The sequence below is a fragment of the Pan paniscus genome, chromosome 1 (assembly GCF_029289425.2).
Source record: "Pan paniscus chromosome 1, NHGRI_mPanPan1-v2.0_pri, whole genome shotgun sequence".
Lineage (NCBI taxonomy): Eukaryota > Metazoa > Chordata > Mammalia > Primates > Hominidae > Pan > Pan paniscus.
In genome coordinates this window covers 2,154,222-2,171,150 of record NC_073249.2, presented here as the reverse complement: position 1 = coordinate 2,171,150, position 16,929 = coordinate 2,154,222, and the positions used below count along the sequence as shown (strand labels likewise).

The following is a 16,929-nucleotide window of genomic DNA, read 5'->3' as shown; positions in this document are numbered from 1 at the left end:
GAAATGTTCACTACAAATCAAAATCTAAGAGAATTATGAAAAAATAAGATCAACAATTATGTACAGTGGCAGAGGCACTTCTAAATAAAATCTAATGGCTTCCTGGAAATGCAAGAAGCTGAAGGCTTTGCAAGTTATATTCTAAACAAATATAGCACAAGTCAAATACCAAAAATTCTCTAATTGTTGGTACTGGCATAAATCACTAGATAAAAGGGGGTATTTAATTGAAGAAATATTAGTCAGTAACCATATTAAAAGGACTATTACCAGGAAACAGGAAAACTGAGTTATAGAAACTATAGTTCTATGAATCTAAATAATAGCTAGTAATATTGCTGAACTCATTTTCAGGAGCTATGTTTTCTCAAATTTGCTTTCCTTCTAAATGTTATTCAATCCAATAAACATGTATGAGCACTGTGTGTCAGGCATAGGATGAAGATACAAAGTAAGGAAAAATGTAAGAAAAGAAGGTTAAGCATAAATTAAATTAAGGAGAAAAATAAGTGAGGTGGAAGAAAAGAAACCCAAAGCATTAGAATACAATAACAAAATTATAAAGATTCAGAATGTTTTAATTAATACTTATAGATTAAGTAAATATTTTACCTATGCCTTCTGGTAAAAGCCCAGAATGAGAGAACCAAAGAACCACTTGTGCATACTGACAGATGAGGTGGGAAACCACAAACTTATTGCTTAAGTCTATCAGTCCTGTAAAGAAGAGTTAACATCAGTTGTTTACTTACAAAAAAATCAAGATGCTCCACAGTTTTCAAAATTAATCACTTGGTAATTTACATAATTTGTAAATATATATTTTACATATACATATTTGTTCAAGATATATGTATCTCTCTTGAACTAATTCATCTTTGTATCTAGTTTACTTTGGTCCAAAATGATGTCAAGCAAATCTCCAAAATGCTAAAATAAGTCAGTCACTCCCTAAAATAGACATTTTAGGTAAATACACTTTCACCTCAGCTACACTTTCATTTAGCTAATTCCAGAACTCAAATTTACTCATTAATACAAACTAGAATAGTATCACTAATAAAGATTGTTCAAAACAGGCATTTAAATGAAATTGGCTTGTTTTTGTTTTGAAATTGCAAAACAGAAAAAAATTATAATGAGTTCTTTGAATAAAAAAATACATATAACTTAATTTGAAACTTTACTGCAAATACATTAATCTTAATAATCATTAACTTCAGAATTTCCCAAGCTTATTTAAGCATGGGCTTATGGCATGTCTAACAACATTCTGTAGCTTTTCATTAAAACAAAGAAACAAACAAAAACCCTAGCACTGGAGAAATAAAGTCCTCTTTACATAGTGATCCATCTAAGACATGGGAAATGTTATTCGTTTCTCTTAGTCAAGAAGTAAAATTTAATAAAACACTCATTTGATAAAACAAAGAGCGTACCTCTCTCAGTGATCTCTCGGGCTTCTGATGCAAAACAGCTCAAGACTATATTAAGATTGCTAAGAAGCAAATAGCACTGCTGGATAGACTGTATAGTTTGTGGATCCATGAAATGACACGAACCATCAAATAATGGCACACCTTTCAAGAATAAAAGAAAAGATAAGTTTCCATACAGTAAATCTAAATAAATTAGAATCGCAATGCAAAATTTCTCAAACTCCTATCACTGAAAAGAATTATTCTATTCATTATGAGATTTATAAAGACAAGCTAGAAATGGCAAAACCTCCAAGGAACCTAAAAAGTGCTTTCAATATAAAACTAGCAAAAGCCAAGAGTGAGAATATGAACTCAAATCATCTATATCTAGAGCTTGTCCTCATAACCAGCACACATCAAAAGACAGGGATTTACTTTAATGACACATTTAGTTACATCAATATTTAATGTGTCACTGGTCTAGAAAACAACTGTCTTCATTCTAAAATCCTTCTTTAAATCAAATTCTAATTTACTTTTTTTTTTTTTTTTTTTTTTGGAGACAGCATCTTGCTCTGTCGCCCAGGCTGGAGTGCAGTGGTGCAATCTCAATCTCCGCTCACTGCAACCTCTACCTCCCAGGTTCAAGGGATTCTCCTGCCTCAGGCTCCTGAGTAGCTGGGATTACAGGCATGTGCCACAACACCCAGCTAATTTTTGTATTTTTAGTAAAGATGAGGTTTCACCATGTTGGCCAGGCTGGCCTCGAACTCCTGACCTCAGGTGATCCGCCCGCCTCGGCCTCCCAAAGTCCTGGGATTACAGGCATGAGCCACTGTGCCCGACCTAATTTGCTTTACTTCTAATACTTTTTTTGAGATAGGGTCTCACTCTGTCACCTAGGCTGGAGTGCAATGGTACGATCACAGCTCACTGCACTCTCAAACTCCTGGGCTCAAGTGTTCCTCCTAGCTCAGCCTCCCAAGGAGCTGGGACTATAGGCATGTGCCACCCTGCCCAGCTAATTAAAAAAAAGATTTTTTTTTTGGTTTTGCAGAGACGGGGGTCTTGCTATATTGCTCAGGCTGGTCTAGAACTCCTGGCCTCAAGCAATCCTCTCATCTCAGCCTCCTAAAGTACTGGGATTACAAGCCTGAGCCACCACACCTAATCTCTAATACTTTTAAAACACTTACTATGCTTTGTATGTTAAATTATTCTTAGAGGTTTTTATTTTTATTTTTTAAAAAACCCAACCTACCAGTAACAAAGGTCAAAGCAGCAACAGCTGAACTACCGAGTTAAACCCCCAACACTACATTATTCTCAAAGAATAACAACAGTCATACAATTTATGAATTGAGTTTAATTTTTTTACAAAACATGAGCTCTAACAAACATTTTCCTCTTAAAAAAATGAGGACATTTTTACTCTGATCCTAAACACCTGATAGTGTTCTTACAGACTTCAATCACACTGATTACTGAAACACTTAAATTATTTCATGACGACAGTTTCATAAGTATAGTCTAAAAACACTAGAAAGCGCCATGTCTTCCTAACGAACTTGACTGGTTTAAAAATCCTCTACTAAGAATAACTTACATTGTGAAAAGCTATCTATAGTCAAATCATTTCAAAAGTCCATTTGTTTACTCATCATGACACAAGAGAAATGACTAAAACATTTACCTCTAAATAAATTTTACTTTCACTTACAGTGCAACTGTATCTCTAACTACTAGTACTTTTAGCCTTATTTTTGCACTAACTGGACATGATAGTTTTTAATATTCATGACATACCTCAAGACTCAATCGAAATGAACAACAGATTAATAAAACTGTCAAGAAGGAAAATGATTTGCCACAATAATAACGACATCTATCCATGGAGGACAGCAGTGATGCATTTTTACCCTGCCATTCAACTTCATCATTTCTATCAATATGTTAAATAGAAAGTGAGTTAAGTACAGAAACTTCTGAGGGTTACCTAGCACATTCCGCTTACTCCATCATCAGTATATTTAGTAAATTAAACTCCTAAGACCAAAAGACAAGTTATAATCCTAAAACCTGCTATTGTAGGCATATCAGCATGTTGCCAGTTTAATGACCTGCTGCAAAATCTTGGTCAAAAATTACTTTTGGCTGGATGTAGTGGCTCACGCCTTGTAATACCAACACTTTGGAAGGCCCAGGCAGGAGGATCGCTTGAGGCCAGGAGTTCAGGACCAGCCTAGGCAATATAGTGAGACCATGTCTCTACAAAAAATACAACAATTAGCTGGGTGAGGCAGCATGTGCCTGTGGTCCAAGCTACTCAGGAGGCTGAGGCAGGAGGATGACTTGGGCTCAAAAAGTCAAGGCTGCACTGAGCCATGAACTCACCACTGTACTCCTGCCTGGGCAAAAAGTGAGACCATGTCTCAAAAAAAAAAAAAATTACTTTTATCACTTTAATGTAAAAAGAAATAATTTTCTTTTGGGACATCTTCAAATTTTAAGAGTTTAAAACTTCAGGCCAGGCGCGGTGGCTCACGCCTGTAATCCCAGCACTCTAGGAGGCAGAGGCGGGCGGATCACAAGGTCAGGAGATCGAGACCATCCTGGCTAACACGGTGAAACCCCGTCTCTACTAAAAAATACAAAAAAATTAGCCGAGCGTAGTGCCAGGCAGGAGAATGGCGTTTGAACCCGGGAGGCGGAGCCTGCAGTGAGCCGAGATCGCGCCATTGCACTACAGCCTGGCGACAGAGCAAGACTCCGTCTCAAAAAAAGAAAAGAGTTTACAACTTCAAAATGATTAAAAATTATGTACTTAAGACATAAACCAAGGTTAGTATTTTAATATTAAATTCTGTCCTACATCTAGACCTCTAATACTTACATAGTCTGTCAAATTCCTCTTTTGTGAGAACCACTTTATTCCACGTCCATTCCAGAACAAAGCGCAAATTAGTGGCAGAATTTGGTTGTTCTTATTTGTAAATACAAAAGGGAAAAAAATAAAGATTATTAATTACAAACAGAGTTCTAAATTGTTGGTGGAGAAGCATGGCAGACAGCACCCTAACCGAGTGAACATCAACACTTTAGGGAGGCAACTTGGGAAAACGGACCTTCTCAGCGCACCACACCACGGAGCACGTCATTTCAGGTAGTGCTGCTGCCAAAAATGCAAAAACTGTCATTCAATCATGAGGAGCGACGGCAAGCACAAACTAAAATGCAGTCTATAAAATAAGGCCTAATTCCTTTAAAAAAAAAGGTCAATTTTTTGAAAGACAAAGTGACAAAATGTACAAGATTAAGGGAAATTATAAAAACAATTACATACAAACTATTCTAGATCTCTTTTCCAAAAAACTAAATACAAAGCATGATTCTGAGCTCTCTCTACCCTCTAAATTGAAATAAAGGACATTACTGGGATTTCAATAAGGTCTCTAGGTTAGATAAAAGTCTTAATTTTCTTGATTTTTTATGATCACAAAGTGGTTTTGTAAGTGAATGTCCTTATTCTTAGAAGCAGCAATACTGAAATATTTATGGGCTACAAAAGCATGATGGCTTATCATCAAATGGTTCAGAAAAAAAACTATTCTCAAATGGTTCTGAACAGACGATAATATGTGTTTGGGGTGTGTGTGTGTATGTGTGTGAAGAGTAACAGTGATACACACAACAATTTGGATGACTTCCTAGAGAATTTTGCTGAGTAAAAAAGGTAATCCAAAAAGGTTACATACTGCATAATTCCATTTATGAACATGTTTAAAATGACAAAATTCTTGCCAGGGGTTAAGGATGGGGCAGAAAGAAGGTAGGTATGGCTGTAACGGCAGCATGAGGGATCCTGGTGGTGCTGACTGTACTAAAGGTTTGTCAGATCATAGTACTGTGGGCAAACGTGCTAAAGGGGGCGGGATCTCTCTATTGCATCTTAACAACTGCATGTGGATCTTCAATTATATCAAAATTAAAATAACTAAGAAAAAAATACAACAAATAGCAAGTTGATAACTTTAAAAATACCAAACATTTTACTTGTTATCAGAATCTTACCTTCTGTTATCCATCTTCGGATATAACCAGTCAAAAGTCCCAGGGAACTAGTCTGAATTGCTGCTGACAATATAGCTTCTAACTGTTCTTCCTAAACCATGCATTATAGAAAGGAAAGAAATGGAAAGAAAGAGGGTGTGAGATCATAGGCAAGTTCTGGTTTAGAATTTAAAAATTTTAAGGCTAAAAAAATCAGTATGACCCATAAGAAGGGCTATAATCAAAAGACAATAACAAGCATGGTAAGGATGTGTTAAAACTGGAACTCTCATACACTGCTGGTGGGAATGTAAAATGGAACAGCCACTCTGCAAAGCAGTTTGGCGGTTTCTCAGTATGCTAAACATAGACTTACCACACGACCCTCCAATTCCACACCTAGGTATATACCAAAAAGAAACAAAAATACACACCCAAACAAAAATTTCACATGAAGGTTCACAGCACCATTATTAATAGCCATAAAGTGGAAACAACACAAATGCCCATTAATTGTAGATAAACAAATTATGGTATGCTCATACAACAGAATATGATACAGCCATAAAAGGGGATGAAGTACTGATACTTGCTATAATACAGAGGAACCTTGAAAACATGCTAAATGAGACAGTCACAAAAGACTTCATATTATTTGACCCATTTATATGAAACGTCTAGAATAGGTCAATCTATAAAGACAGGAAAGTAGATTAGTCATTATGTAAGGCTGGGTAGGATGGGGCAGGCAGGAAGGTAAGGGAAAAGGAGTGACTGTTTATGGGCATAGAACTTTCTTTAGAAGTAATAAAAATGTCCTAAAATGGAATGTGATGACAGTTGCAGAATTCTGTGAATTAAAATCACTGAACTGTACACTTGAAATATTTGAACTGCACGGTGTATGAAATATCTCAATAAAGCTGATATTTTGAAAATCACTGAGTCTGGTTTAATATCAGAGGAACCTATTAATTTCATTCATTACAGGAGCAAATTAAAAGATGTTCAAAAAGGAATCACATGAATGTAAGTTAAACAGGTACAGAGGGAATTACATAATGGTCCACAAAACCTAAGAAGGCGTGACTCTAAACGGAGACTCACTGAAGCCATTTATATTTAATACCAGGGACAAAACAAAAACGTCTGCTACTAACATTATTACCTATAGTTTATAGAAGTTCTACCACATTGCAATGAGAAAACTCAGTCACTGGCCAGGCACAGTGGCTCACACCTGTAATCCCAGCACTTTGGGAGGCCGAGGAGGGCAGATCACTTGAGGTCAGGAGTTTGAGACCAGCCTGGCCAACATGGTGTAACTCTGTCTCTACTAAAAATAAAAAATTAGCCGGGTGTGGTGGCACACGCCTCTAGTTCCAGCTACTCAGGAGGCTGAGGCAGGAGAATCACCTGAACCCAGGAGGTTGGAGGTTGCAGTGAGCCAAGATCACGTCACTGCACTCCAGTCTGGGCAACAGACCGAGATGCTGTCTCAAAAAAAATAAAGGTAGTAACAAACAAATAAACGAAAAAAGTATATTATTTGCTGATGGTTGCACACCTTGAAAGTTATGTAGATATCAAATAAATATACAAAAATGAATTGCATTTTTCCATATAGCCATGTGTTGCTTAATGATGGGGATACATTCCGATGAATGTTTCGTTAGGTGTTTCATTGTTGTGCAATCATGGTAAGAGCGTACTTACACAAACTTAGATGGTGTAGTCAACTACATATCAAGGCTATGTATATTGCTCCTAAGCTACAAACCTGTATAGCATGTTACTGTGCTGAATACTGTAAGCAACTGTAACACAATATGAAGTATATGTGTAAACACAGAAAAGGTACAGTAAAATTACATTATTACAGGCTGGGCAAGGTGGCTCATGCCTGTAATTTCAGCACTTTGGGATGCCAAGGTGGGAGGGTAACTTGAGGCCTGGTGTTTAAGACCAGCCTAGGCAACATAGCGAGACCCTGTCTCTACCAAAAAAAAAAAAAAAGGGCTAAGCATAGTGGTGCCTGTCTGTAGTCCTAGCTACTTGGGGGGGCTGGGGTGGGAAGACTGCTTAAGCCCAAGAGGTTGAGGCTACAGTGAGCCATGACCATGCCACTGCATTCCAGCCTGAGGCAGCCATGAGGTGTTTCCTGTCCTGTATCCTTCTATACAGCTAAGTCAACCTGCTGCCAAGTTATGGCCTATTGGGTATTAGGAATAGGAATTTTAAACCAAACCTAAGACCACAACTGCTGATCACCCAGAGTCAGCATTACACTACTTCACCTATTTTTGCAGAAATTATCTAATACATTTTTACTGTAATAGAAAGCTAATAACGTGATCCAACCAAAAGAAACAATAGAGTTAAAAATCATCTCACTTGGCTTAAACTGGAAGGCTGAACGTCAACAAATCTTGGGGAAAGAAGGCCAGCTACAAGACATCGATTATAACCATCAGGAATGAGTTCATTGAGTGATGGACCTGATTTCTTTAAAAAAGTCAAAGTCTGTAACAGATAAATTAGTAAGGCATCAATCAATGCTCAATTTGAATAATCAAATTTAAGATTAATAAATTACACTTAAAATTTAAGTAAAATTTAAAGATAGCAAGTCGAAATTATGAAAGACTATATTTCCTGCAAGAAACAGAGTTTATAGGTTCTTAAGCTTAACCAATGCTTGCTAGCTGTGAATACTACTATTAGCAAAAGGTAGCTTATATATTTTTATGAACTGTATAACCCTGCTGTCTTCTCTAAAGCTGACAGATTTGGTGACATCTTGACAAAACACACACACACACACACACACACAGGAAAACTCCTGCAGTCTACTCCTCTTTATCTAATGTGAAAGAGATTTGATATTAAGTATAAATACAGCATTCATCCACATCTGGATGATTATCAATGAAAAGGTCTGCCACATCATACTTCCCTAGAAAAGCATTTTTCAGGCCAGGCACGGTGGCTCACGCTCATAATCCCAACACTTCGGGAGGCCGAGGCAGGCAGATCATCTGAGGTCAGGAGTTCGAGACCAGCCTGGCCAACATGGTGAAACCCCATCTCTACTAAAAATACAAAATATTAGCCGGGCATGGTGGTGAGCACCTGTAATCCTAGCTACTCAGGTGGCGGAAGCAGAAGAATCGCTTGAACCTGGGTGGCAGAGGTTGCAATGAGCCGAGATGGCGTCACTGCACCCCAGCCTGCACAACAAGAGCGAAACTCCGTCTCAAAAAGAGAAAAGTATTTTTCAAAATTCTTTTTTTTTTTCCTGTGCCAGGCACTATACCACTGTGCTAGGTGCCTTCTTTGCATTACTTCATTTCCTCATAAGCTTTCTGAGGAGACAGAAAGCTTGAGGTTCACGTAGCTAGCATCTACATAAATTAGTTGCTAAAAACATACAATACGTCTTCTGGCAGGCTGTCATTAGTAACTGATACTACTAGTTGATAATCTCATAAACCTAGCAGAAGCTACCATTTAAGCTGAAACAACTGACAATATCACTAAGTAAAACTTAAATCCATAAATCAACTATATTCTAAGATCTGACTTCAGTTCAATTAAGAAATCACTAGTTGTTACCTACCTCCTTCTGAAAGCCAGTACAAGTTAAATGAACAACTCCCGAGTTTAACAAACAAGTGGCATCTAAAAAAAAGATTTAAAAAATAATCCACTTACATATATTTAAAATGGCATTAATAGAACAAAATTTATCCAATAACAGACTGCAAGGCAAGGTGTCAAATTATTACATGTAATAAATCTTTAAATAAACTTTTCTAGGTATTTTCATCCTAAGAATAGATAACAAACCTATTACACAGCAAAACAAGAAAAAAGCAAAAAACAAAACCCAAAAAACTCCAAGCACAGCTGAGAAACACAGCAAAAAAATAAAAGCTACTATAAAATGCACCAGATGTGAAACAGTTAATATCTTTCCTAGCAAGTTCAAAATAAGTCATAATTCCTTTATAAAACATATAAATACTAAATTTCTCCAAGTCATAATTCCTTTATAAAACATATAAATACTAAATTTCTTGTGTGTATATATTAATTTCCTAAGTTATCCATATGTTAACTAACAGTGAGATACAAACAGATAACACTAAATGAATAAACTACACAACGTATACATTTACATACTTTTGTGCATTACTTTTCTTAAGAGGTAATGTTAAGGAAATACATACCAAAATTATAAGTGCTTGGATTAAAAAACTGCTCGGGAGGTGGATATGAAGGAGGGACTCCTCTATTTAAGCTTCGCTCATGGACTAATATATCCAAGATGCCATGTGGAGAAGTCCTACTTACAACAGACTCCAAGGACCACAGTGCAAAATAAGAGCAATTATGGAGATATTCTCCTGACCTAAAAGAAAATTTAAAACATTACTAAGTCATTGGTCAGCTACACATACAAATACAAAGAGAAAGGAGAGAGAAAAAAAAAGAATCATACCTTAACGAATCTGGCATTTGTGCATGATACCAACGATTTATATCAAAAAGCCCCAAATATACAGAAGGCTTTCCCTGTCCATATATATTCACCTGCCAGGTAAAGACTGAAACACTAGTGTCAGGCGATAGAGCTGAAAGAAAAAGATAATTTTTAAAAACAGAATAAAGAATCTCAAAGTAAAATCACCTCAACAGAATTATAGCAAGATTTTCTCATAAATTAAGCGGTTTAATTCATATTTCACTTGATTCATCAAAACTCATTTCTATCATTTGTATGTAAGGCCAGATTCATTCACTTGCATTTTGACTGTTTCTCAGTTTTAAGGCCTTATTAAAAAGTAGTCACTCATCAGAAGTTATATCCTTGCTTGTTTTCAGTTAATACTTGAGCAACGTTGAGGTATTAAGAGGCAGAAAGTAGAAAATGATTTGAATGAACAGTCTCTCTCCCAAGGACGGTACGGAGCTAGTACTAGAGAATTTAATTCACTACCTAAAACGGATGCCTTTGGGCATTAAGGCTTTATTATGATGAACCTTAGCTGAGAAGGACTTATCCAGTTATAAGGTAAAGAGAGAAAAAGAAAAGTGCTTGGATGGTGCCTGTGGAATGGAAAGACAGGAATAGAGTAAGAGACATCAACAGGAGAAGAAGAAAGTAAAAATCTGAAACACTACTATAAGGAAATAGAAAGAATGGGGAATAAGAGAGAGCATGGCCAGATGCAGTGGCTCACACTTGTAATCCCAGCACTTTGGAAGGCCAGGTGGGCAGATCAATTGAGCCCAGAAATTCGAGACCAGCCCAGGCAACACAGCAAAACCTCATCTCTACAAAAAAATACAAAAATTAGCCGGGCATTGTGGCATGCACCTGTAGTCCCAGCTACTCAGGAGGCTGAGGTGGGAGGATCCCTTGAACCTGGGAAGCAGAGGTTGCAGTGAGACGAGATCGTGCAAGTGCACTCCAGCCTGGGTGACAGTGAGACCCTGTCTCTAAAAAAACAAAAACAGGCCAGGTGCGGTGGCCTCACGCCTGTAATCCCAGCACTTGGGGAGGCCGAGGCGGGTGGATCATGAGGTCAGGAGACGGCTAACACGGTGAAACCCTGTCTCTACTAAATATACAAAAAATTAGCTGGGTATGGTGGTGGGTGCTTGTAGCCCCAGCTACTTAGGGGGCTGAAGCAGGAGAATGGCATGAACCCCGGAGGCGGAGCTTGCAGTGAGCTGAGATCGCGCGACTGCACTGGACAGAGCGAGACTCCATCTCAAAAAAACAAAACAAAACAAAAAAAAACACCCTGTCACTACAAAAAATACAAAAATTAGCCAGGCGTGGTGGTGTGTGCCGGCAGTCCCAGTTACTTGGGAGACCGAGATGGGAGAATTGCTTGAGCCCAGAAGGTCAAGGCTGCAACCAGCCAAGATCGTGCCACCACACTCTGGCCTGGACTGGCCTGGGCATCAGAGTGAGACCCCTGTCTCTAAATAAATAAACAAATAAAAACTTTAAAAAGACGTGAGCTCATGACAACATGTGCTTTTCACATATTTAACTGGATCTGAAACCTGGATCAGAAATACAGATACAGGCCCTAGCAAAAAGGGCATTTCTGGGATGGGTAAGTTCGCTGTGTGATTTAATCCTCACAACTACCCTTTGCAAAAGGTCTAACTAGGATCCCACTTACAGATGGAGAAACAGGGCTCTGAAATGTTAAGCAATTTGTCAAAGGTCATCACTAGTGATAGGGCTGGATTATGATAATCCTGGCTTAAAAAACCGATGCAAAAAAAACTGCAAGGAAAAAGCGATGACACTAAAGGAGACAGAGAAAACATTCAAGACAACCAAGGCATGTATGCCATACATGGCTCAAAAAATACACAGGTAAACTTCATTCAAAGACTACTCACACTAGTTCAGACTAGGGATCGCCTGTTTTGAGAACTAGATTAAAATAAAAGGGTCCTTCATTACCCTAATCTATTTTATTGTTTAGTTATACATAGCAATCTGGAGAGCAAGAAATATCTAGTATCTCATATAGAACTGAATAAATTCCGTTAATTACTATTCTAATTTTCTGAACTGCCAGGAGTATGAAATCTAGAAAATAACACCTGTCATAAATTTTAAATCCAGCCTTCACATGACATATTTCAAGTACTTTAACTAACCTTCATTCACACCTTCCTCCCTGTCACCATGAGATCGAAATTTCTCTATACTCTGGCATCCCAACAATTTGGTATTACTCGTCTGTCCCCTCAAAGGGAACATGCCACCTGTCAGGTCCAGGGTGTATCTTTCTTCACAGTATTCTAACCCCTGTAACATAAAATACACGCAAATATTAATCTGATTCTAGGCAAAAGGTCACTCTAAAATTAAATATTCTCCAAATTTAAAGATTGTTCACACAATACAAAGAAAACAATTTAGACTGAAGAGAACCAATCATGGAAAAAGGCTCTAAAATTTTACATACTTTAAAACAAAGTGAGATTTAGTCTCTCAAAAATAATTACCAACAAGTCTTCTAAAGTTATTTATCACAGAAGCCCTCGTGCACTACTGGTTGGTATGTAAACTGGAATAACCATCAAAATTATATATGCATACATCCCAGACCAGCAATACTATACCTGTGTTCTCACAGAAATTCTTGCTCTAGAATAGTTCTTAGACTTTTAGCTTATTGATACCTTTAACAATCTGACAAAAGGCTATGAGACTTCCCCCATAAAAATGCAACACATAATTCAGGGCCTTTATTGATTCCCTGAAACCCGTTTCTATACCCCTCCAACATTAGGTTAAGAAAAGTCGGTTCTAGAGACAGGCATGTGAGGGTGTACAAAGTATAGCTATTAGCAGCACCCTCCTATTTCCTCAGGAATCCAGCCAGATAAACAGGTAGCCATCTAAAAGCCTAGATGCGCATGTCCTCTTACAAAAATCACCCTGTGGCTTAATGCTTGGTATGTTAGAGCAACAAAGTGGAATTATGTTTCCTGGGTACCAGTTAAGCCACAAGCTTGAATCTAGTCCAATCCCCTCATTGTAGAGGAAAATGGTATCTGAGAAGTTAAGAATGCTACCTGGGTAAACAGGTAAAACAACAGATCTCTAATTTAAATTACTTCTACTACATTATGAATACAATATTAACTTCAATATAAGAATCGCTTTTCACAGCCAGGTGCGGTGGCTCACGCCTGTAATCCCAGCACTTTGGGAGTTCGAGGTGGGTGGATCACGAGGTCAGGAGTTCAAGACCAGCCTGGCCAAGATGGTGAGACCCCCGTCTCTGCTAAATATACAAAAAAATTAGCCAGGCGTGGTGGCGGGCACCTGTAATCCCAGCTACTCCAGAGGCTGAGGCAGAGAATTGCTTGAATCCAGGTGGCGGAGGTTGCAGTGAGCCAAGATTGCACCACTGCACTCCAGCCTGGGCGACAGAGCGAGACTCTGTCTCAAAAAAAAAAAAAAAAGAATCACTTTTCAATATCTTAAAACAAAGACAACATATTTAAAATAGAAAACAACAAAATGGTAATATAAGCCCATAGTCCAATGACCATTTACCTCATATAAGATTTGTCCTGATGCCAAACACTTTCTATTACCAAAGGCCAGCTGCAGCAGATGCAAACTCAAAACATCCCCTTCACTGAAACAGAAATTAACCAAGACGCGCTAAATATATTAATACATTAAACATCTCTTACTGTCCAAGTAAGTTTAGTTTGCTTGCAATGTTGAGTGCATGTGACAAAACTAAAATCACTGTGAAAAATTTAGTTTTCGGTAATTTTTATAAAAATGTAGTCCTTTGAAATAATAATTGATATTTATTATTGATTCTAATCAACTAAATCGATGCTGTTTGCATACTGTAGGAGATATCTTATGTAGCAAAGACTGATTACTCAATATTCTTTCTCAAATATTCCTTCTTCAATGGGTATACTCTACTTAAACACATGGTTGCCTAAAGTTCTATAACATCTCCCAGCTTCCTTTGCAGCTAAGTGCAGTACCCTGTGGTAAAGTTGTGGCCAGGATGTAAACAGAATTATCCCATAGTAACCTCAGAGAACCTTCCTTAATGAACAAAATATCCTTTATGCCTTCATTCTGGTCTCTTCCTCCATCTTGCTATTTTTACTTAAAATGTAGAGGTTCAAAGGACAGTGGGGAGTATGGGAAGGAGAAAGGGCAGTTGGGGGAAGGGTGGGGAAAAAAATTTTTTTAAATATGGATGTTGCCCTCGACCATGAGAGGCCTATCAAGACACAAAGTGAAGATACTAAATCAACCCTGTAGTGAACTCAAGCACGAAGCATGCAGTAAGTGTTAAGAGCTTAGATTCCAGAGCCACATCATCTGAATCTGAATTTTACTACTAGTTGATCCCTTTTAATAATTCCTATTACTAGTTCTTATTTCTTTTACTTGGCTTCTAGCACACCACACCTTCCTAATATTCCTCATACCACACTATTCACTCCTTAGTCCTTTGCTGAGTACCCACCCAGCTCTCTTGTTCTCAATCTCCAAGTATATTTGAAGAAAAAGAGAGCAGGGTACTGAGATTGAGAACAAGAGAGCAGGGTACTTAGAAGGTTCCAAGGCTCTCAATCTGTGAAAAACATTCAAGTAAGTCCGCACAATTTCTTCTGATAACTCAGAATTATTCAAGCATGTAGAAACAACCATTTAACTTTTAAAATAATTTCAACTACTACTCACTAATTCACTGAAAGAATTGTGTTGCCTTCACTAAAAAAGACTACATAACTACATAGACTACCTGTTCTATTTTTGACTAACTTTTAAAGATTGTATGTATCAGGCCAGGCGTGGTGACTCACACCTGTAATCCCAGCACTTTGGGAGGCTGAGGCGGGCAGATCATGAGGTCAGGAGTTCAAGACCAGCCTGGCCAACATGGTGAAACCCCGTCTCTACTGAAAATATAAAAATTAGCCAGGCGTGGTGGCGGGCACCTGTAGTCCCAGCTACTCGGGAGGCTGAGCGAGAGAATGGCATGCATCCGGGAGGCGGAGGTTGCAGTGAGCCGAAATCATGCCACTGCACTCCAGCCTGGAAAACAGAGCGAGACTCCGTCTCCAAAAAAACAAAACAAAACAAAACAAAACAAAGTTTGTATGAGACCTACCTATCTTGTGTAGACTGAACAGCCCACAAGTAACAGCAATTCCGAGGATCATTCTCAGGTTCTTGAAAAGTGACAGCATATACAGGAACTTGTCCACTTTCCAATTGTATGTAATATCTGAAACAAATGAGTATATTTCATATTTTTAAGTTATTTTATACAAAGGAAAAAGGTACATCATGTAAGAACCTGGGTTAGGCAACCACTGCTCCTACACTTCCCCAGAATAAGTGATCTGTGGGCCATGGCCAAGTCATCTTATCTGCAAAAATACACACGGCACAAGACATCAAGACTATGGTCATGGCACCCATCCCCCAGAGACAGAACTGGGAAGAGTCAGATGCAGTCCAGCGGATGCATTTATGTGTGTGTGTAACTGGTCCTAAGAGTCATATTCAATGCCCAAGAGGTAGAACTGGGGAGTGTTAGAATTACTCAAGCGGATGCATTCATGTCTGTGTAAACTGGTCCTAAGAGTCATATTTGATGTACACTCCTACATACTGCTCAACCATAAAAGGTGCCCTACAAAGAGACGAGATACTGCCACGAGACTTTTCAGCTGTTTGGGTTTAGCATCAGTTTCCCCACTACTACAACAGAAGATGAGTTAGAAACTGAAGAGTTCCCATAAACTGCTAAAAAAGCAAAAATTGACCAAGAGATGATAGTGTTAGAGAAAGCACTGCTGTAGAAGCCAGGTACTGCAGGTATTTCTTTAGGAGCAAATTCAAAGATGAGCTGACAAACTGGCAGCCGGGCGCGGTAGCTCACACCTGTAATCCCAGCACTTTGGGAGACTGAGGCAGGTGGATCACAAGGTCAGGAGTTCGAGACCAGCCTGACCAACATGGTGAAAATCCGTCTCTAAAAAAAAAAAAAATACAAAAACTAGCTGGGTTCAGTGGTGCACACGTGTAGTCCCAGCTACTTGGGAGGCTGAGGCAGGAGAATCACTTGAACTTGGGAAGTGGAGGTTGCAGTGAGCCAAGATCGTGCCACTGCACTCCAGCCTGGGCAACAGAGTGAGACCCCACCCCCCCAAAAATAGAAAAAAAAACAGCTGATAAAAGGATAACAGCAAAGAGAGTTGAGATACACTTCCCATAAGATAAATTACTCAATAAAATATACCAGTATGCCTCAGGAAAAATGGAGAAACAAATAAATTGACAACTTAAGGGCCAAATAGGCATCTACTTAACGCTTAACACAAATTAACTTAGCTACAAAGTATCAATATAATTATATTTTGGGGACTTTTTGACAGCAGAAAAAATTTAAAACGCAAGTATTTTGTAACTTTGATTTTTAAAAATCCTTTTTTTTCCCTCTCAACTGAGAATTCTTTATTAAGCTGTTACTTTACACAGATGATGATTAGGAAGGTACTTCTGAAAGAACTCATATTATACAAACACAGTCATGTGTCACTTACCAAAAGGGGGTCTGTTCTGAGAAATGCTCGTCAGGGATTCAGTCATTGTGCAAACATCATACAGTCTAGTAACACAAACCTAGATGGTACAGCCCGCTATACACCTAGGCTAGATGGTACAGCCCGCTATACACCTAGGCTAGATGGTACAGCCCGCTATACACCTAGGCTAGATGGTACAGCCCGCTATACACCTAGGCTAGATGGTACAGCCCGCTATACACCTAGGCTAGATGGTACAGCCCGCTATACACCTAGGCTAGATGGTACAGCCCGCTATACACCTAGGCTAGATGGTACAGCCCGCTATACACCT

At 38.4% G+C, this 16,929-nt stretch overlaps 1 protein-coding gene across 2 annotated transcripts in view; it reads right to left on the bottom strand.

Moving 5' to 3' along the window:
* Window positions 1-16,929, bottom strand: part of AHCTF1 (AT-hook containing transcription factor 1) — a 97,810-nt gene that overhangs the window by 50,750 nt on the left and 30,131 nt on the right. For both annotated transcript variants that reach the window (XM_034950220.3, XM_024927978.4), the window contains exons 6-16: window positions 15,173-15,289; window positions 13,576-13,660; window positions 12,165-12,315; window positions 9,976-10,108; window positions 9,704-9,885; window positions 9,091-9,152; window positions 7,866-7,994; window positions 5,493-5,583; window positions 4,315-4,404; window positions 1,440-1,580; window positions 613-717 (exon numbers count right to left, since the gene is read on the bottom strand). In XM_034950220.3, the coding sequence (XP_034806111.1) occupies window positions 613-717; window positions 1,440-1,580; window positions 4,315-4,404; window positions 5,493-5,583; window positions 7,866-7,994; window positions 9,091-9,152; window positions 9,704-9,885; window positions 9,976-10,108; window positions 12,165-12,315; window positions 13,576-13,660; window positions 15,173-15,289 (1,286 nt within the window). The remainder of the gene's footprint in view (window positions 1-612; window positions 718-1,439; window positions 1,581-4,314; window positions 4,405-5,492; window positions 5,584-7,865; window positions 7,995-9,090; window positions 9,153-9,703; window positions 9,886-9,975; window positions 10,109-12,164; window positions 12,316-13,575; window positions 13,661-15,172; window positions 15,290-16,929) is intronic.